This window comes from Durio zibethinus, chromosome 6 (assembly GCF_047325235.1).
Source record: "Durio zibethinus cultivar Kanyao isolate XHJ-2024 chromosome 6, ASM4732523v1, whole genome shotgun sequence".
Lineage (NCBI taxonomy): Eukaryota > Viridiplantae > Streptophyta > Magnoliopsida > Malvales > Malvaceae > Durio > Durio zibethinus.
The window spans coordinates 33983161-34004829 of record NC_143167.1 but is presented as its reverse complement, the minus strand read 5'-3'; the positions used below and the strand labels follow the sequence as shown (position 1 = coordinate 34004829).

Sequence of the window (21669 nt, the reverse complement as noted above, 5' to 3'; positions counted from 1 at the left end):
TTTCCCACAGTTTTTGGTATGTGGAAGGTCCATGAAATCAGAAATAACAGCAATTAATTAATGAGTTAAGGTATCTTTTTCTTCACTTCCTCCTCCAAAGGAGCCAGAAATTTTTTTTTTATTTTTTTTTTGTTTTTCAATGCCCAATTGCCCATACCAAACTACCTTTCTGTCTTCTCTTGTTCATTCTAAAATGGGGCCTAAAAGGTCATGATTTGCAATTGTGACAACTTCACAATTCATTTTAGTGCTAGCTGTGTTAACAGCGACAGTTGTGGAAAAGAACCAAAGTGATAATCGTTGAAGATAAAGGCCCTTTAACTTCTCTCTTTTAGCATTATAAACGTGAAATGTTCGTGTGGCTTAGAGAAAAAGATAGGGAAAAGGACAAGAAAAAGAAAAGAAATGGAATCTGACCACCTGGGATTTTATACAAGTTTTTTATGTTAAGAAAATGGGGTTCAATCCCATGTAAGTAGTTTTGGACCAAGTAAAGGTCATAGGCCTTGATCTTTTATTTTACACAGAACCCTAGCTACTTAATAAAAAAGATGTGGGGTTGTTTTAGTTGTGTGTCGAAAACCAAGCAGAGAAAGAAGAAAAGCCAGGAAAAACAGAGAGAGAAAAAGGAGAAGGGAGAGTTGGTTAAACGGAAGTCGATCCGTGGTCCAATTGAGTTAGAACCTTGTCAGGAGGTTTATGATTCAGAGTTTTACATTCTGAACGGTGAAGATCGGGTTTGAAGCTCTCTAGGAACAAATTCAGGGTGTATTTGTTGAGTCACTTATTTGGTGAGATTTCTCCAATTGTTTCTCTAGTTGTTGATTAGCTCTAGTTTTAGCTATATAAGAACTTTGTATAACTATTATTTGATAGTGAAGATTTTTCTGATGACCCGTGGTTTTTTTCCTCTACACTGGAGGGTTTTTCACGTAAATCTTGGTGTGCTTTATTTTTCCTGCCTATTTGATTATTGATTGTTGTCTATTGCTTCTGTATTGTTGTGATTATTGCTTCAGGCGCAACAAGTGATATCAGAGCGAGGGTTATTTTGAGACATCGATACAGAAGCAACCCAAGATAGAAGTAAATTCTGTTTGAGATCATGGAGGGTGATACAGGTTCCATGATAAAATTGACAGTATCGAATTATTCAATTTGGAAGCCTATGATGAAGGATCATCTATACTGCAAAGATTTGTATGAGTCAATATTGGGTGATTCGACTAAACCAGCAGATATGAAAGATGAAAGCTGGAAGAAGCTAGGTAGAAAGACGCTAGCTACAATCAAAAAATGGGTTGATATCAGCGTGTTCTATCATGTAGCGCAGGAGTCAGATGCTCACATTGTTTGAAAAAAATTGGCAGCATTGTATGAGAGAAAAACAGGAATGAATAAAGTTATGCTTGTTAAAAAGATTACAACTTTACAGTACAGAGATGGATGATCTGTTACAGAGCACTTGAGTGATTTTTAAGATATATTTAATCGGATGACTACTATGGAGCTTAAGATGGATGATGAAATGAAGGCGTTATTTTTTTTAGGTTCATTGCCAGACAGTTGGAATACTTTAGTTGTGACTGTTATTAATTCAGCTCCTGATTATAAGGCGACATTGAAGATGGTAAATGACAGTATGCTTAATGAAAAAGCAAGGTGAAAACATGTAGACCCTGAGAATTAAGCTCTAGTCACAGAGAACAGGGGTAGAAACATCGACAGAGGTCAGGACTCAAAAGACCGTGGTAAGTCTAAACATAGATCCAAGTCTAGAGGTAAAGTGAAGTGTTTCCATTGAGGTAAGGCAGGTCATATAAAATGAAACTGTCGAATCTTAAAGCAAGAGCGAAAAGATGAGAAAGGCAAGAGTTCAGATGATGGTAATATTGCAGCAGTGAATTCAGATAGTGATTTAGTTACTTTGATTTGTACACATAGTGATTGTAATCATGTTAGTGATCCCGGCATTAAGTGGATAGTTGACACAGGAGCGGCATATCATTGTGTTCCTAAGAGAGAGTTGTTTACAACTTACAAAGTAGGAGACTTTGGTTGTACCAAGATGGGAAACAAGAGTGTGTCACAGATTGTTGAGATTGGTGATATTGTTGTACAAACTAGTACAGGCTGCATGTTGACTTTGAGGGATGTCAGACACATTTCAGATATGAGAATAAACTTGATTGCTATTAATGTCCTTGATAAAGAGGGATATGAAAGTCGACAAAAGAATAGATAATGGAAGCTTCTCAAAGGATCTATGATAGTTGCAAGGAGAAAATTATGCTGCACAATGTATAAGACATGGATGCAATTGAACGGTAACCAGGTAAATATCGTTGAAAATGATGCTTCAACAAACTTGTGACACAGGAGGCTGGCACACATGAGTGAAAAAGGGCTACAGGTTTTGGCAAGGTAGTCTCTCATTCCCTTGACCAAAGGTATGTCTCTCGATTCATGTGATTATTGTTTGTTTGGTAAACATCATAGAGTTTCTTTTCGTAAAAGTTTTCAGAGAAAAGAAAATATATTAGAATTAATTTATTCTGACGTATGTGGTCCCATTGAGGTTGAGTCATTAGGTGGTAGCAGATATTTTGTTACTTTTATTGATGATGCTTCACGTAAGACTTGGGTGTATATGTTAAAATACAAAAGTCAGGTACTGTAGTATTTTCAAAAATTTCATGTCATGGTTGAGAGGATGACAGGGTTACCCTTGAAGTGTATTCGAACTGATAATAGTGGGGAATACACATCTAAAGACTTTGAAGAGTATTGCTCAAAGTATGAGATCAAGCATGAGAGGACAGAACCTAGAACACCGCAGCATAATGGTATAGTTAAAAGAATGAATCGCACCATGATGAAAAAAGTCAGATGTATGTTGAGGATGGTAAAATTACCAAAGCCATTCTGGGGTGAAGCAGTCAACACAACTTGTTATTTACTTAACAGGTCACCATCAGTTCCTTTGGGCTTTGACATTCTAGAAAGAGTGTGGACAGAAAAGATACTTCATACTCTCACTTGAAAGTTTTTGGGTGTAAAGCATTCATGCATGTGTCGAAAGAGCAGAGATCAAAGCTTGACAGTAAAGCTACATAGTGTGTGTTTGTAGGATATGGTGATGAGAAATTTGGCTACAGGGTATGGGATCCAGTAAAGAGAAAGACAGTCAGAAGCAGGGATGTGGTCTTTCATGAAAAAGAAACCATAGCAAACTTTGAGAAAAATAAAAAGACTACACAGATTACTGTTAAGTGTGATGTTTCAACATCGACAGAGATTTCACAGGAAAGAGTCACAGATGGTGAAAATGAGTAAGAAACAAAACTTGGGGATATGAATGAGCCAGCTATAGTTGGTGATGAGCCAGATGCTATTAGTTTTGAACAGGGGGAGCAATCCTCTCTACCTGAGAGTGTTGAGTAGGGGGAGCTACCTTCGACATCAAGTGATGTAGAGTCTCAGCCCAAGAGATCTACTAGAGAGCGCAGGCCATCTACCAGGTATCCAAGTTCAAATTTTATTTTAGCTACAGTGAAGGGGAGCCAGAAAGCTTTCAAGATGTGTAGGCTACTTCGGATAGAAAGTACTAGTTAAAAGCAATGAAAGAAGAGATGGAGTCATTGCGAAAGAATGGTACTTATGATTTTGTTAAACTTCTAATAGGGAAGAGGCCATTAAAGAATAAAGGGGTGTTCAAGTTGAAAAAAGATGGTGATAAACTAGTGAGGTACAAAGCTCAATTGGTAGTAAAAGGTTTTTCCAGAAACCAGGCATCGATTTTGATGAGATTTTTGCTCTAGTTGTAAAAATGAGTTCTATTCGAGTGGTACTGGGATTAACAGCTAGTTTGAATCTTGAACTTGAGCAACTTGATGTTAAAACTGTATTTTTGCATGATGATTTGCAGGAAGACATTTATATGAATTAGCCTGAGGGTTTTTGAAGTGAAAGGGAAAGAGCACTTAGTTTGCAAATTGAAGAAAAACTTGTATGGCTTGAAACAAGCTCCGTGACAGTGGTACAAAAAGTTTGATTCTTTTATGGTGAGTCATAGCTATAAAAGAATAGCAGCGAATTCTTGTGTGTATGTTAAACAATTTTCTAATGGTAACTTCATTATCCTATTATTATATGTTGATTATAGAACAAGATGCTAGTATGGTTTACAGGTTAAAAGAACAATTGTCTAAGTCTTTTGATATGAAGGATTTAGGTCCAGCAAAGCAGATTCTTGGTATGGATATTATCCGAGATAAAAAAGCTGGAAAGCTGTGATTATCACAGAAAAAGTATGTTGAACGAGTGCTTGGTAGATTCAACATGTAATATGCTAAATCAGTTAGCAGTTCACTTGTCAACCATTTTCATTTAAGTAAGAAATCTTGTCCAGTGTCTAAGGAAGAGCAACTAGCTATGTCTAATATTTCTTATTCTTCTGCAGTAGGTTCTTTAATGTATCTTATGATTTGTACAAGGCCTGACATTGCTCATACAGTTGGTGTAGTGAGCAGATTTTTTTTTAATCTAGGAAAGGTTCACTGGGAAGCAGTGAAATGGATTTTTAGATATTTGAGGGGTACCTCAAAAATGTGCTTGACTTATGGAGTTTTACAACCAGTTTTAAAAGGGTTTACTGATGCTGACATGACAGACGATCTTGATGGTGGAAAATCTACTTCAGGGTATTTATTCACTTTTGCAGGAGGAGCTGTATCTTGGCAATCTAAGTTACAGAAGTGTGTTGCTTTGTCAACTACAGAGGCTGAGTATATTGCAGCAACCGAAGCATGTAAAGAAATACTTTGGATGAAACATTTTCTTCTTGAATTGGGGTTGAATCAAAAAGAGTATGTGGTATTTTGTGATAGCCAGAGTGCTTTAAATTTGAGTAAGAATATCATGTACCATGCTAGAACAAAGCACATTGATGTTAGATATCATTAGTTACGTTTAGTGATTGAAGAACAACGGATGTTATTGAAGAAAGTTCATACTGATAAGAATGTAGCAGATATGTTGACTAAGATACTTTTCAGGAAAAAGCTTGAGCTTTGTAGCAACTTGACCGGAATGAGTTTTCTGGCCAAGGTAAGTTCCAAATGAAACTGTTATGGTGATGAATCTCCTCCTAATGAAGCTGAAGGGAGAGATTGTTAGGAAAATAGGGTCCAGTCCCATGTAAGTGGTTTTTGACCAAGTAAAGGCCATGGGCCTTGATCTTTTATTTTACATAGAGCCCTAGCTATTTAATAAAAAAGAAGTGGGGTTGTTTTAGGTGTGTGTCGAAAACTAAACAGAGAAAGAAAAAAAGCCAGAAAAAGCAGAGAGAGAAAAAAGAGAAGGGAGAATTGGTTAAACGGAAGTTGATCCGTGGTCCGATTGAGTTAGAACCTTGTTAGGAGGTTTATGATTCAAAGTTTTACATTCTGAACGGTGAAGATCGGGTTTGAAGCTCTCTAAGAACAAATCTATGGTGTATTTGTTGAGTCACTTATTTGGTGAGATTTCTCCAATTGTTTCTCTAGTTGTTGATTAGCTCTAGTTTTAGCTAGAGAAGAACTTTGTATAACTATTATTTGATAGTAAAGATTCTTCTGATGGCCCGTGGTTTTTTTCCTCTACACTGGAGGGTTTTTCACGTAAATCTTGGTATGCTTTATTTTTCCTGCGTATTTGATTATTGATTATTGTCTATTGCTTCTGTATTGTTGTGATTATTGCTTCAGGCGCAACATTTGACACCCATAAACTCAACCAAGAGGAAGAAAATTTGTTCTTTCTTTTTCGAGTTCACAGCTAGTAAGAAAGGTATAAGCTGAAGTGTAATTTAGTTCAGACATCAGAAACAAAAGCAAAATCAAGAAATTCATATTTAACGACCAAATATGACTTGGAAGACCACTGTTTTCAAAATTGTTAAAATTTTAATTGCAACTTTTACAAGAAAATTTTGTTAACTCTATGTTTTTCCTCTTTACAACTCGTCCAAATCCTTCATCTGTCTCTTTATAAATTTATGAGCAAATGTTGATGAAGAGACTGCACTTTTTCATGAAAAGTATATTCATAGCACATGATAATTGACAAATGGTGAATAAAAACATAAGAAAAGACAAGGAATGTCATAACATATAGACCCATGAATCTATCATTAGATATGAATTAAAAAAGTCGTCACTAATCTTTTTTTTAATATATGATTAGTCATTTGATTGAATCTATCTTATTTAAAGAAGAGTCATAAGATTGACTTAGATATTTTTAAATAGTAAATTTTAATCTATAAAATTTGATTTTAAGTTCAAGAATACGATTACGTGTGAAGAAAGATATAGTATCCTCATATCACCTATCCAAATGATAGTATCAGTTTGATTTCAAATTATATAAATCTTACATATGTTTATAATTTACCAAAATATTTAATACTAAAAAATTAATCATAAAATTACTCAAATAGTTTAGTAGCAATTTAAAATAATTCTCTTAATTCAGAAGTATTCATGGAGACTAGTGTCTCACTCTAAAAAGACTTTATCGTCGGATTTATTAATGTATTTTATCTAATAAAATAATTAATAAAGTCTTCCAATAGTTTAATAAGATTTACTTTGATACATATTTCTTAATAGTTTGGTGAGATTTTATTATAAAACATTTATAAAATGTTACTTTTTGAGAAAATTCATTAAATTTTTTAATAGTTTGATAAGATTTAACTTAAGAAACAATCATCCAATAGTTTGATAGGATAAAATACAAAATACTTCATTAACAATTATTATATTTTTTTGACAAAAATTGATTTATGAAATTCTCCAATAGTTTGATAAAATCCACAAAATTAAAAAATATATATTCAAATAATTTGGTAAGATTCATGAGTTTATTTAAAAGAGTTTTTTTTATTATTGTGTTCTTTTTTTCCAAAAATAGAATAATAATAGGAATTTTACAAAAATTATTTTAAAAATAATAAATTATTTAATTTAAAATTAATCAAATAAAATAAAATAAGAAAAGGCCAAAAAAATCAAAATCAAAATAAAAAATTGAAAAGAAAAAAGAAAAAGAAAAACATATGATAGGGTCAGGTAAAACAAACGAGTCGTGCACGAGTCAGTGGGTTAACATGCGAATCTGATATTTTCATAACAGTGTTGCTTTGGCACAGTATAAAAGCTAAGTCCTTCAGACTTTTCTTAGAACGCTTCCGTCCTCTTTTTTTCTAGCCCAAAATTTTTTTTGCATTCTTTCTAAAAAATCAAGAACAAATAATCAGAAGCTAGGTAATCTGTAGGTTTTTGGAAAATATCGTCAGAATTTTGCCAAAAAATTTAAAGTCTGTCGAAAAATTCAACAAAAAATTTAAACATTAAACCCAAACCTAGATTTCTTCAGAAATTTTGCAAAAACTTAAACTTAAACCCAAATTTTCAAACTTAAAATCCAAAACTTCAAACCAAAATTCAGAAATTCAAACCTTGAGAAATTCCTTTCAAAAATTCAATAACAGAAACCCTAAATCCAAAAATATTTCCTTCCAAAAATTAACTCGTCTTTTCTCCAGAAGTTCACTCCTTCTTTCTCCAAAAATTAACTCGTGAATTGTTTCATGATTCTATATTCAACTTATAGCCAACTTTAGTGCTAATTTAAAAGTTGGAATAAAATTAATCCAAATTTGAATCCTGACATTGAATTATGCTCAAATATGATTTTAGATTTAAGTTTGACAAATTGTCTAATTTGATTCCTGATTATATGCAGAATCGAAATCCCTTTATTCGTTGGTTTGATTTTTTTATTCAATCACTCGTTAAGAAATAAGAAAAAAATAATAAAAATAAAAATAATATTATTATTTGATTCGGATACAAATAAATGTCTATAAGGTATATCTTATCCTGACAGAAATAGGGACCAAGCTATATATCAGCTTCTCCACAGATTGAAAATTCCGATATCAGAAAACATTAATTTGGAATGGGGGCCTGTTACTGGGTCCTTCTTTTCAATACAAAACATTTCTTTTGGCCAAACTTTCATCAAAATAAAACAAATTAAGGCCTTAAGGTGTGAATTAAGATCCTGATAATGCCACAATATTGGACTCTGCTGATTACCAAATCCTGAATTCGAATTGACAGATGAGATAATCCTCGTACCTTGGGAATCATGTACAAATTTTGGTAACCCATACATATCAGGATATTCTTCCCTGTAACAAAAAGTCTTCAATCTCTTGCATGAGTTGAATTATTGCAGTGACGAAATAATTTATTATTCTGTTGCAAATTAGAACAACACAGACCAGAAGACGAAAACCCTTGTTACAATTAGGAAAAAAAAAAACATGTTGACTGCTGACTTAAAAATGGTCAACACCCTCAAAGGCTTCATTTTTGTTCAAAGTTAAAATCTTTTTGAAAGTTCCAATGAAATATAATTCTTCTGTTAATTAAACCCAGTAAAGTTTTCAAGAGCTTTGACATCCTTTAAAAATCTTCCAAATTCGTTTTCATTGGATGTACCTTGGATTGGTACTGGTGCATGCATATGTATCATCAGATGAAATGACTCTCATAAAATCTGTGCAATGTTTGTAGCAAAAAAAAAAAAAAAAAGTGTGACTAGAAAACTGGCACACCTCCAGGAGGCAATTTTTGACTCCACTCTTTTGTAAACTTTGAAGATAAGGAAATGAAGCTAGTCCACAAGCTTAAAAACTTTGAATACTCTAACATTAATTATCACATTGGAGTAGCACTGGCATTGAAATTTGCGATTGTGCAGGCGAATGGGAACCATTGAAAGGACTAGAGCAGGAGATGAGGGGACCTCTCTATCTGGAAATCTATCTACCTGGTAACTGTAAGTGAACTTACAATAACAGTATATACAGAGAAAAAGCAAAACAAGCCACTGACATTTTACAGATATATACGTAGCTTCCTTAGCTATAATTCACACACTCCTGTCTGTCTGATGGATTTCGGTTTGTCCAAATTAAAATTCATATTATTCTTTTCACAATTATCATCACTTTTAAGACACAGTGACCTTTCAACAAACAAACATGTTTTTATTTAGTAGCTGTAAACATCAATGAGGTGTCAATGTTTTTTGGAACCTTTGTTTTTCCTGCCAAGCGATGATCTTTTTAATTTATATCCTATATATCCCGTATCCTTATCAGGATGAATCCTATGGATGACAAAATTTTATCTATATATAGATGATATATTCCCACTTCTTTATATGTATTTTAGGGATTCAGGATCTGCATTCTCACGTGCGGTTGTCCGTGTAGCTGCCATAATCATAGCCTAACATTATCAGCATTTTTGTTCCATACAATTGACTTCACCAATCCGATTCCTTTACATTCCACTAAATATTCCAACCAAACGTGGCATTATTCTAAGGAGGACAAAAAATGCCTCATTAAAGAAAGTTAGACTTTACTCTTCCACATCCACCAATCTTTCATTGTATGAAGATATAGTTATATTTGCAGCTATCGAAAACAGATCCTGACATAAAAATGAGAAGTAATAGCTTTTTCCATTTTTGGGAAAAGAAAATGGAGATTTGAATCCAATTTTTTTTATTTAAAGATATGTATGTTATCAACCTCTCGACAGAATGATTAAAAAAGAATTGTGACGTGTTGTAAGATTTAGATTCAAATTTAAATAACCCCCACCCTCACCATCACTATATATATATATATATATAGAGTTACCAAATACTTAGTAATAATAGCATTTAACTATGAACACTGACTTGATTTTGTACAATTTTAGCACTAAAATAAATTTTATCAAGTCAATAGTTCTTACGATTAATTGTCCTATATATCAAATGATAGCTACTAGTTTAGTAACATGTAATGTCCCTCTTTTATGAGATTATGGGAGTAGAGGGTTCTTTATTATTATTATTATTATTATTATTATTATTATTATTATTATTATTATTATTATAAGATACTATAATATTGTTTGAGCGTATACCCCAAGCAATGAGAAAGAAGGATTAAATCTAAACCTAGACTTTGACCACCCAATCAAACATAAAAGCTACTATTGAATTATCAAAGACTGAATTCTTTACTACTAGTCAATTTTAATTTATCTTCACTCTTCAAGGATAAAATGTTTAGTATATGAACAATGCACCATTATAACAATTTTTTATAATGCAAATAAAAAATCATTGAAAAAATTATCATTTTTTGAATTTAATAGGCCATAGATAGTAGCATATAGGTTTGGTGGGTTCATTTATAATTGTTTGTAATATGAAACAAGTGGTTTGAAAGGGAGTCGTATGTATGTTAGAATTTGTTTGATATATATTTACTCTATTCGATGTTTTCGGTTGTTGAATTTGAAAATTCGTTTTTTTTAACTACTAAAATAATAATAATAACAATGCCCATTGGATGAATTCTTAATTAATTTCTTTTTAACCACCAGTATCGTCTTGCTAGGTTGTTTGGTCATGAATGTCATCTTCAACAAAATTTTTTATACGTATGGGTAGAATTATTAAGTTAGGTCACCAATTACATCAATTTTGCAAACCACGTTTTATACGTGTTGACAAGGTCGTAATTGGACCAATTCCTTGCCAAAAAATGTGCTAACCCCTCCATTTTGATCTGTAATTTCTCACTGAAAGTTACTAATAATTTCCTTTTTTAATTATTGATATATATATATATGTCACTTATCTAATAAATTTTATTTTTTTAATCAATTAATGTTTGAAAACACTTTGAATACAAAATTCTAAATTACATCAAATCAATATGAAATAATATACATTTAAATCGTTTTGGGAGAAAATTTCATTCAAATGAAATACGAGGTACACTCTTAATCGTATTATTAAAAAAGAATCACATAATTAATTATTCACTCTACTTCTCTTTAAACTCTAGGATATTACTAGCAATTTTCTTTGTATTTATTAGTATTATTACATTGAAATGGAACTATAATTAGACACGAGGCGTATCGTTACAATAACTGGGCATCAGATTTTTATAATTGAAAAAAAAAAAAAATTCTCAATCAAAATTCAGACTTTTTAAACTGAATAGAGAGGTTGTTGTGGGAGTGACGAAATTAATGTACCATCGAGCCATTAATTTCCTTTGTCTTTGTGGGTGTGTGAACGTGTAAGAAAGCTCCACATCCTTTTCAAACACGACAAAAAATATATATACATTACTGTTAATTTTACCTACTTGAGGGCCTAAGCTTTTTGCACATTTTAATGATCACTTTTGTAATAAAGTGACATTTCACCTAACTATAAATATATATTATATAAAATTTCATTTGATATATATTTTATATAATAATCAATGAAGCATTCTATGGTATTTTAACACCGTTAATAAAATTAAAAAATTGTATTAACAATATCTAAACAGAGTAATTTTATATATAAATATATATTTGCTTACTTGAAACTAAATAAAAGGGCTTCAATTTCTTTTTATTTTCAGCTAATTAACTCTTAACCAAAAAGAAAACGGACCACAATATAGAAAAAAGGAACCCTGCCAAATTTATAGAGACCTGCACCAGAATTAATAAAGAAACTTTTTCCTCGTATGGTACTCTTGGCCCCCTGTCAAGTGAAGACAAACGTCATTGCAAAGGTAGAATATCAAAATATCTCATCATCATCGGCACTCTGAAAAACTTTTTTTTCTTTTATTGCAAAGACAATAAGAATTTTGTTTTGCCCTTTTTTTTTTTTGTCTATATACTTTAATTCATGCCTGACAATGATTGGATGGCCAATTTCTCTGTACAATTGTTGACCTCATCATCCGAATGTTTTGCAATAATAATTTTTTGTGTTTATTCAAAATCCACCAACTGGTTTTGTACGGCGTTTCACTTGCATTTGAACCTCAAAACTAGGAAAGTTTTCCTTTTGATGGTGTTCACAGAAATCTAATCTAACCAACCCATACAATAACACCCACACACACAACCACGAAAGTCTGGTTTGAGAAAGAACTTTTGTTTGTTTGCTCGAAAATTCTATGTTGTCGTCCTTTAGGCTTTAGGTGATAAGTCAGGATCCAAGACTCAAGTCTTGCTCTTTAACCACTTATAATATTTGAGAAAAACAAAGAAAAAAGGAACACCTGGGATTGGTAAGATTTAGTAAGTATGAATACGATGAATATTAACATTACGTTGCGAAACCTTGTGAAATAATTTTAATATGCGAAACAAAATTTAAAGTTTACAAGGTTAAGGTCAATGTGCGGAATCTACAGGAACAAAAACATGAATGTATACACTTGGACATTTGTAACCTGCCTACTTCACCCAGAAAAAAAATAAACCAATCAATTGAAGTGGAGCGAAGGGAAAAGATTGATTTGAATTACATTATAAAATGGACGCCTATTTTACAAAGGTCACCTGGGATAGTTTAATGCCATTACCTGAACCAATATTAGACTATGCCGGGCATAAGGAGGAGGAGGAGGAGGAGGATCGTATTTATATTGTCTGTTCATATCTGGGGGCTGTCTGGCTGTCTTTTATACAGTCTTGCTCGGCCAGAAAATAGCATGGGATGCCGGCAAACATCATGAAGAACTTTGCAATGGAAAAGAAACTTTTCTGTCAGTCAACTTCTTTTGCACTTTTAAGCACCTGTCCTCCAGAGTATAAGAACCCCCATCAGGTAAAGGCTGGAAATTTGCATTTTTTCTGGGACATGTTTTATTTAATATCATGAATCATGAGAGCCTTGGACCATCAAAGTAATACGCTTAGCACTGTCTGCCCGAAGACTATCTCCTTTAAAACCAATCTGGGAGGAGAAATAATGTTCAACATAATCTCAAAACACTTGTTCCGACAAATAATAATTAGGCAAAAGTTTTAAAACATTGCAACACTCTTCAGTGATCTGTTATCAAGATAATACCATTATACCATGAAGTTTATTTCAGATGCAGATTGATTACCTCACTAGGACTATCAGGAGGAAACCACCGCAGGAGCACACCCAGATGAACAACAGCAGGAATCATCTTGAAAAGCAATGGAGTAGTCACCTGCAGGTTATTTAATGACCACAATTTTAAATCTTAATAGAAATTCAGCTTGGTACTTTATTGTAGAATATTATTTTAACAATGAAAGAACTTTGTGAAATTGGCTAGTTGCAGCTAAATCAGGAACTTAAAAGTTTCCATTCCATTCTGATCAGAAATGCTTAAACAAATTGCATCTATCTGAAAGAATTTGTTTTTGAACCTATAAGCAGAAGAAACAACTGCAGCATAGGACATTTATGGCAGTTGTACAGATTCAAACTAACCCTTCAGTCGCATGTTCAGTACTTACAATCAGAATAATAAAACCATGGAGATTCTCAAATTTCTTTTTTTTTTTTCTTTTTTCTTGAAGAGAATATAATGCCAAATGCAAATGCAATGGGATATAAAGGCTCACATACCAAACTAAGAGCTGTTGTGCCCAGAAGTAGCAGGTAAAGTTTACCCTGCAGCAATGTCAAGAATTTCAGCAAATATTGTCAAGTATGAACCACACAAAGAGAAAAAAAGAAACAAAAACTGAAGTTCTTGTTATGAGATAAAAATGTATGATGTACTTAACAACACTAAATTAAGTAAATTAATCGGTCAGATACATTGAGGGGATGGACAGACTCATGGTGGCAGGTAGGTGGGGGTGAAGAGAGAAAGAGAGTCAGCCACATAGGCAGTAGTAACTTCAATTAAATGAATATTAAAGCAATGGAGTACAAACCTCAACTAGATGAAGATTAGAAGCACGACTCAGAAGAACAAAAGCAAATTCCCCAATTTGTGCCAAAGACATCCCAACCTACACATTAAGTTGAAAGGAACTGATGCCCCTTTACAGAATGATGTCAAAATGAATACAAATATGCAAGTAGTACGCTCAACTCATACAAGAAGCGAAGTTTTGTTGCTGTATCTAAATCCCTTGACAACTGCAGCAACTACCATTGTTTTAATAACAATCACCAATATTACAGCTGCTAGCAATATATCAACATGATTCCAAAGGAAATGCACATGAATCAACATCCCAATACTGGCAAGGAAAAGAGCAGCAAAGAAATTGCGAATGGGCTCAACCTGTATAGAAGACAGAGAAAGAGAGAGAGATCAAGGCAGAATATTGCTGGTCAGGAGTATTGATAAGGAATCAATGCATAAAAAGGCAAGAACACTGTAGTAGCATACTTGTATTTGTTTGGAGTATTACCAAAAAATTTGAATAAAAAAAGTTCACATGTACTCATATCTGAACTCATATTTACAATAATGCTCTCAAACATGCATCACAAACCAAATTAAACTAAAGGAAAATAAGTTCCAGCAGCGGAAAATAAGTTCCAGCAGCAGAAAATACCAACTGAAACCCTAAAAGCCACACCAGATGGCCACAATAGCACCTGATGTACACAAGACTTTGCTAACAGCACAACTAGTATGGGCAGGGCTATGATTCTGTGAATTACCTTTCTACCAGAAAGACTCATCTTACACCATTGGTAATTGCCTTTAGCAGATTCAATAACATTTAAGACTGACAACTCAGTCTGGAAAGGGATTCCAATATTAACTGTGTACATAAATGGTCAATGAGCTTATGTAACAGTTAACTTTAAGTAGGAAAGTAACCAATTTTTACATCATTCATAAATCTACCTCACAATGCAAAACACATAATTATAAACAGGACTACAAGAGGAGCATAACAAAAGTAGTCAGGCATTGAAATTTCCAGAAAGGGTACACAAAACTAGAATCTAACTTGTTCAAGTGTATGCTGGCCCAGATCAGTGGTTGATATCATCACTCCCGCAGCAAAAGAACCCAGCTCAAGGCTTAGACCCAGCTTATCACTACACTGGAGTATCACAACAAGCTACATTAGTATATGCATATACACATGAATCTAGATTGCTAAGCGAATTAAAAGCCACATGGGTTTTATTGGCTAGGTAAAAGAAGTTGCAAGAGTGAGCAAAAAAATTGCAGCAACTCATGGAAAAAAAATAAGACAATCTTTCAAATGTTTATGTTGCAAAGAAATTCATAAGTTAATTACAATGCAAGAAGTAAGAAGGAAATGAGCAAACCCAAGCAACAAGCAAGCAAAACGCCACGGATGCCAACTGATAGAGCTCATTAGTCTGTGCAAATAAATATTTGTGTTAATAAATGTCTACATAGATTTAAGAATTGAACCAAATAATACACATTACCTGTGATGATAGGCTTATCATGAGCTTAAGAAACCATGGCACACAAGTCCGAGATAATATTGTCAAAATGACCAGAAATGTGATTAAAATCACCAACCTGAAATTTTGAAAGAAAAAATTTATCATAAGAAACCTACAAAACGTTGATGATCTTTGTCTCAACTGCATCAAAGAGAGCTCATCCTATAGATTTCTTCATTTACGATTTAGTCATGGATAATACTCCCTGAAGGATGCCAGAACTGCCACCTAGAACTGGAAGTAAAGCAAACAGCAAACCCACAGCACAGTCCTGCCAAGCCATGATAGTTCAAACTTCAAACTAGCCAAGTATCAAAGCACAAGTAAATATTCTTTTAACTGATGTGGTGACCAAGAAAATAAATACCTGTAAGATAAGAGTTCCAATTGTAACCTGACCATGAAGAGCACTTATACTATTCCTTTCCATCAAAAATTTCAAAACCTGGAATCATAAAAACAAAGCAGTCATGGTGAGTGTTAAAGGAAACAACTTATATAAGGAAGGATAATATTTGTAAATGTGATTCCTTGAACAAGTACTTTTCTCTATCCAAATTGAGAGAGAAACTATCCAACCAGTTCAAGACTCATATGAACTGTAATATACTAAAAAATTTCACCGATTCAATTTCTCAGTCACTATGCAGTTCATAGAGGTTTACCACTGCTGTAGAAGACATAGACAGGAATGCACCAACAAAAACCCCCTCTGAAGGTTTACCTCCACATAACTGCAAAAAGCATGTAGCTGCATCCATCAAAAACTCATAGCTATAATAATCTGAGTAAAAGGAAGGAAAATACCGTAACATCAGTAAAAGAAGGAAAAAAGAAAGGAAAACACCATATCTTCTCCAATAGAAAAGCAGCACTTTATCAACATGCCCAATTGAACAAACAAATAAATTGACCCTGGCTCAACTGATGGAAAATAGCAGATAACATCTAGCCAGAGCCCCAAACAACCATTTGATGATGCTCACTTACACCAGTTGTTTTAGAATCCAGTACATGAATGATAAATCACAATATAAGAAATATATCATCCACAGCTTCTGAAGTTAAATATTGGAATATTAGACTGACAATCTGACACCTCCATTTGTCCACATACAACTAATTCAAGTTTAAAACAACCGAGAAGACAGAAACTAGAGAGACCAATAATTAAAGCCCAAGCCAGTGCCACAAGGGTGTATGTTTATCTTTTGCACATAGGGCCATTTGAACACCAAACCTGTAGTATTCTTGGTAATAGCAACCATTAAAACAAATAATAGCAAGCAGCATATTTCAACATTTATTGTGAACATTGCAAAGCAGTAACTTTAGCCTTGCAGATTGCAACCTAAAATGAGATAGAGTAATGGACAACACTAAATAGGCAGCCTGCCATGGTAGAAAGAAAAGCGAAAACCATAAACTAAGGGAGAAAGAGACACACAAAAGATATAGAGTTGAGTCACATGGGCCATGACTACCTAAGAAGAAAAACTTTATTTATCACATGCAGAATGATGTGAGCAGTGAAATTTTAAGTAGTTTAATTAAGGATATTAAGCCTTTAATTGTCAATTTATGGCCTCTCAAGGGTACAATAAAAAACTCAGTTCTTTATTTGGTATAAAATATAAAACTTATATTAAAACTCAGAATCCAAGAAATGCACAGGTTATGTGGCAAGACTTTATATATCAAACATTTACATATAATATTTCTAACAATAATTGACATACCGAGACTGTTATACCACACAAGCACATGAATAGAAAAATTTGGAGAAGACCTCCAAGAACAGCAACTGCTCGAACAACACGAAGCTGCAAGAATTGTAACAAGGTGAGTATTATTGATCATAGAAATAAATCTAATAGGGAGAGTAAAAGACAAGAAGCAAACCTTTGTCACTGAAAACTCCAAGCCTAATGCGAAAAGAAGAAAGATTACGCCAAATTGAGCCACTGTTTCAACCTGAATGCATGTGCCAATAAAAATATGGATATAGTAAGTGAAATTATTTAAAAACGAAAAGAGAAAAGGGCTAACATACAAATTTGTAAGCTTCTCTCACTGCCACAGTTTCCTTAAACAACATTCATGAAGAATTAATAAGACTGTTTTCTTCACTACAGCAACACAAGTAATAGCACGTGCATTACCATTTTGATGCATATAAATGCATTTCTAGGCCCAGTTCTCTTTCTTGGAACCCTTGCATGCAGGGCAATATCACACAAGTAGAAACTAACGTTTATATTTTAACCGAATCTGAAATTTTAAGGAAATATGGTAGTTGTACACTATACCACATCATGCTCATAGGCTTTAGTTGGCTTTATATATGTCAGACTTGTCAGTATAGATATGCAACTAAACAATTATTTCCAGTTATTACAACATAATAGCCTAGGTGTCGTCTTAAGTCAGTATCATGATTTTTAAAGCGTCTAAAATGAGTTGGAGTCTTATCAACTTCAATTACCAATTCTCCTAAAATCCCCTGTTTTTCCTGTTTTTGTCTAGCAGTTTCATACAGGAATCACCATCTGTTAAATCCAATTTTTAAAATGTACACCCCCGCCCGGCACCCAAAAAAAGAATTCCTAGTAGGAAAGAGGTTAAGATATCCTGCCTCATTCCAGTTAACCAACTTGAACCTCACTTCATAACTCTTGATGTCTAATCCTCCAACAAATGAATCTAAAGATACTACCACAATGAGTTTCCTAAGCTAAAGATAAGTAAACTGCCAGCTACCATCAAAGAAAACAAGCAACATACCTGCACCATTTCACCAACAAAGCTAAAACCACCAGGCCCAATAATAGATCCTGCAAGTAGATATCCAGTAATAACCTGAAATTTCAAAATGTAACCGTCCTTTAGAGAAGACCTATCATTGTGAATCAAAAACAAGTTTTAAAAAGCTCTTAAGTAGAGATTGAGAATGAATGTAAAAAGCAGCACAATATTGTAAAGGGTGAAGCTAAAGGAACAAAGAACATAAAAGGTACAGCATAAGTACCGGTTGTCCAGCACAAGCAAAAGCAATGCCACCACATGTTGCAGAGACAATGACAACTACCAGATCTGATATTAATCTGCAAAAAACATTTTGAACAATCAAAAACTTATCTTCATTAAAATTGTAATGACATCAAATTAAATAAATAAATATATATATAATCAAAGTATAACCTTAAGTCTAGTTGTAGAACAGGATACTTCGACTTTGGGTTGGATATTATAAAGACATTGTCCTGCAGAGAAATATCCCAACATTATCAACAATTAAGTACTTCAAATATAACTACACCAAAAGTACAATTTCTGGAAGCAGCATTTGCTGGACATACGTTTTGATCTATCAATGTTGGTGCATCTTCAGCTTGGTTTTCATTATCCAAATGGAAAACATCATGGAGCTGAAACGACCTGACATAAGGCTCAAAAAAGTGTTAGCTTCCTCAAATGTGTGTTAGCGAAGTGAAATGCCTACAATACCAGAAGAAGTTGTCCTATCGTGATAACTACTCTTTCTTATGAATTTATATTGAAGAAAAAAATACTTACTTTTCTTCCTTGGTCTCATTTTTCTTGGACTTAACTCTAGCCACAGTTTCCAATACAGCCTAACAAAAATAAACAAATTTTGTTATCACCACCCAAGAAGAAGAGTTTCTACTCAATAGAAAATGTCAGAAATGGACAAGTATTTTAAAGTTCAAGCAACAAAAGTGCCACTACAAGAAAAAACCTTCATCTTCATTGCAAGAATGGCATGGTTCTGACTTCTGAGCTCTGATCTCAGGTTTTTCTCGGTTAAAAACTAGAACGGATATTGTCCAAATTATAACTAATCCTAAAAGTAGCAATGAATAATATCTGGTTTAACGTTTTTTTTTTCCTTTTTTTTATCATGTTTAAGGTCCTCTAAACACTAAAACCAAAATTGCAATTTAACAGCAGCCAACTGCATCAAAGACTTCTTCGCATTCTTATGTTGAGAGTGCACAAAATGCAATGCAACAAAAGGAGTTCTACTTTTGGGAACTTAAGGTGACCACATAATCACTTTCAAAATTAAAAGGTTATTGAAAATGAATAACAAAATTAAAGAATGCTACCATCCTACTACAAACCTGCTTCCCCGCAACACTATTGTTGAAACTGCCAGGATCAGTGGCTGCAAAAGAAAACCCTAATAAGAATTCCAATAATTGGAACTAAAAAAAAAAAAAAGAGGAAATAAAATAATTCTTAAAATTAAAAATTTTAATGAAAACAGAAAATTAAGAGAAATTGAGTAAGCTGATCCAGACTTCAAACCCTATCTCGACCACCACCGACATAAAAACAAATGCAGAGGCAAAAGGAGAGGGTGAGTGAGAGTTTAGATCTAGCACGGACCTTCGTTTTGGTCAGTGTCATTGAACTCCTTCTCAAGAGCGCGATCGATCATGTTGGCGAAACTATCCTCTCTGGATCTCGGGTCCGAGACATTGGACTGGACGGCTGTGACATTGATCTCCGCCGCCGACTCGGACTCGGGATCAATGGCGGCGACGGAACCGACGAATACGAAGAGATCGCAAATGAAGAAGAGAGCCACGAGTCTCCTCCTCATTACGGAGGTTTTCGTGAGAGGGAAAAAAAATAACTAGAGAGAGAAAAAGTAAACGAATGTTGCGTAGAGTAGCAAGCGTGAGTTAGCAAAACTAAAAGTGAGGGCGTTAGATTTGCGCCTTCCCCCCTACCTTTTTTTTTTTTTTTTTTTCTCTCCTCTCTTTCTGGTTTGTGGAGAACGAGAGGGAAATAAGTTTTAGTTAGCTTGGGAATGGAGGTTGAGTAAAACTACCAAAAATTCCTTTGACTAAGATATACTAATATCACATAAATAAGGTGTTGATCCTACTCCTACGCGCTAAAGGATATCGGGTGTACAGAACGCCATATATTGAAATTGAAGTCTGAAGATTGCGCCGTTAAAAATATCCGTAAATAAAACAAAAAGGAAATTACGGTATTGCACTACCAAAGTGGTTGAGCTGTGGTCTTCACGCTCCCCAAAGAAAAGCTGGAATTTATTGGAAACCAGAAAGTAGAGTCTTTATGGGCTCATTGTAAAGAGCAGCCCAAATATCGGGCCGTTAGTCCAAGTCTATAAGTCTGGTAAATTCGGGTTTGAGCTTAGACAATGGTTTTTAAGCCCGAATTCGTTTGATCCAGTTTGAAAAATTAATAAATAAATATTTTTATTTAATTATTAACATTCCTAAATTATTGATAAAGTATTAAATTTTTAATTTTAACTAATTAAATTTTAATTTTAAAATTTAAAAAATAAAATATATATGTTATTTCATTCAAATTTTAATTTTAAATGTCTGGAAAAAATTATATTTAAAAAAAATTAAAATATTAAGATGAAATATTTTACATATTGTAATACTACCTTCATACTTCCAAAAGAAAATAATGTAATAGTCTAATTTCTGTAATTAATATAACTGCAGTAAATTATTAAATAAATAATTATAATATTAATAACGCAATTGATTTGATTAAATATTAAGTAATTCAGTTTTTTAACTAAATTGTTTATACTACCATGATAGTTTCAAAATATTTAATTGGATAAATCGAATACTAATAAGTCAGGTACATCTTTGAAAATATATAATCTATAATTATTATACTATATTTAATTAATTATATTAACATTATATTGGATTCATCAAAATATTATATAAAACTCACATTTATATGTACTAATTTATTTATTTATTTGTTTTAAATCATATGATTGTAATATTTTATTATGATTAGCTTGTTACTTATATGATATATGGATTATTTTTATTTTTTAAATATATATAAAAATATAAATTAAAATTATTTAATCACTTATATATTTAAAATATATAATACATATAATATAATTAAAAGTCAAATTATAATAAAACAATTATAAATATTTTTGAATTTAAAAAATATATAGTAAGTGATATTTATGTTTTTTAATTTAAAAAAAGATTAAAAATTATAAAAAAAAGTTACCAAAATAAAAGTATTCATTTGAAAATTTTAAATTTAAAAAGAGATTTTTTTGGTGAAATTTTAATCAAATAAGATTAATTTTTTAAAATTTTATATTTTTATTATAATTTATTAAAAAATTTTATTTTAAAAAATTATAAATAATTTGAATAAAATTTATTTTTAAAAATTTTGATATTTAAAGTTAAATAATATATATTAAATACTGTTCATATGTGAAAAAAATATATATAACCATCTAATTTTATA

The 21669-nt window shown here is 32.7% G+C and overlaps 1 protein-coding gene across 3 annotated transcripts; it reads right to left on the bottom strand.

Annotated features, from left to right (window-relative positions):
• Window positions 1–12251: 12251 nt before the first annotated feature.
• On the bottom strand, window positions 12252–20157 carry LOC111284699 (K(+) efflux antiporter 4-like). Of its 3 annotated transcripts, XM_022873559.2 has the most exons (20): window positions 19771–20157; window positions 19503–19546; window positions 18934–18992; window positions 18717–18795; window positions 18559–18620; window positions 18386–18461; window positions 18142–18216; window positions 17260–17331; window positions 17097–17180; window positions 16023–16091; window positions 15725–15802; window positions 15540–15628; window positions 15337–15433; window positions 15211–15264; window positions 14883–14978; window positions 14012–14200; window positions 13845–13922; window positions 13531–13575; window positions 13037–13126; window positions 12252–12879 (listed from the first exon to the last, which is right to left on the bottom strand). In XM_022873559.2, the coding sequence occupies exons 1-20, from the start codon at window positions 19985–19987 to the stop codon at window positions 12799–12801; spliced, it is 1734 nt and encodes a 577-aa protein (XP_022729294.2). In that variant the 5' UTR covers window positions 19988–20157; the 3' UTR covers window positions 12252–12798. The 3 variants fall into 3 exon arrangements, with proteins under 3 accessions (XP_022729294.2, XP_089619309.1, XP_089619310.1); XM_089763183.1 differs by lacking the exon at window positions 15211–15264; XM_089763184.1 differs by lacking the exons at window positions 12252–12879; window positions 13037–13126; window positions 13531–13575 and having other exon boundaries at window positions 14006–14200.
• Between the last annotated feature and the right edge of the window lie 1512 nt (window positions 20158–21669).

Bases quoted from the DNA above. Each gene is read 5' to 3' on its own strand.
- LOC111284699 (XM_022873559.2), bottom strand. From the start codon at position 19,987: ATGAGGAGGAGACTCGTGGCTCTCTTCTTCATTTGCGATCTCTTCGTA. The intron at 18,993-19,502 runs GTTTGTAGTAGG...TATTTTTGTTAG, and splicing joins ATAGTGTTGCGGGGAAGCAG to GCTGTATTGGAAACTGTGGC. The intron at 15,803-16,022 runs GTAAACCTCTAT...TTATGATTCCAG, and splicing joins CTATGTCTTCTACAGCAGTG to GTTTTGAAATTTTTGATGGA.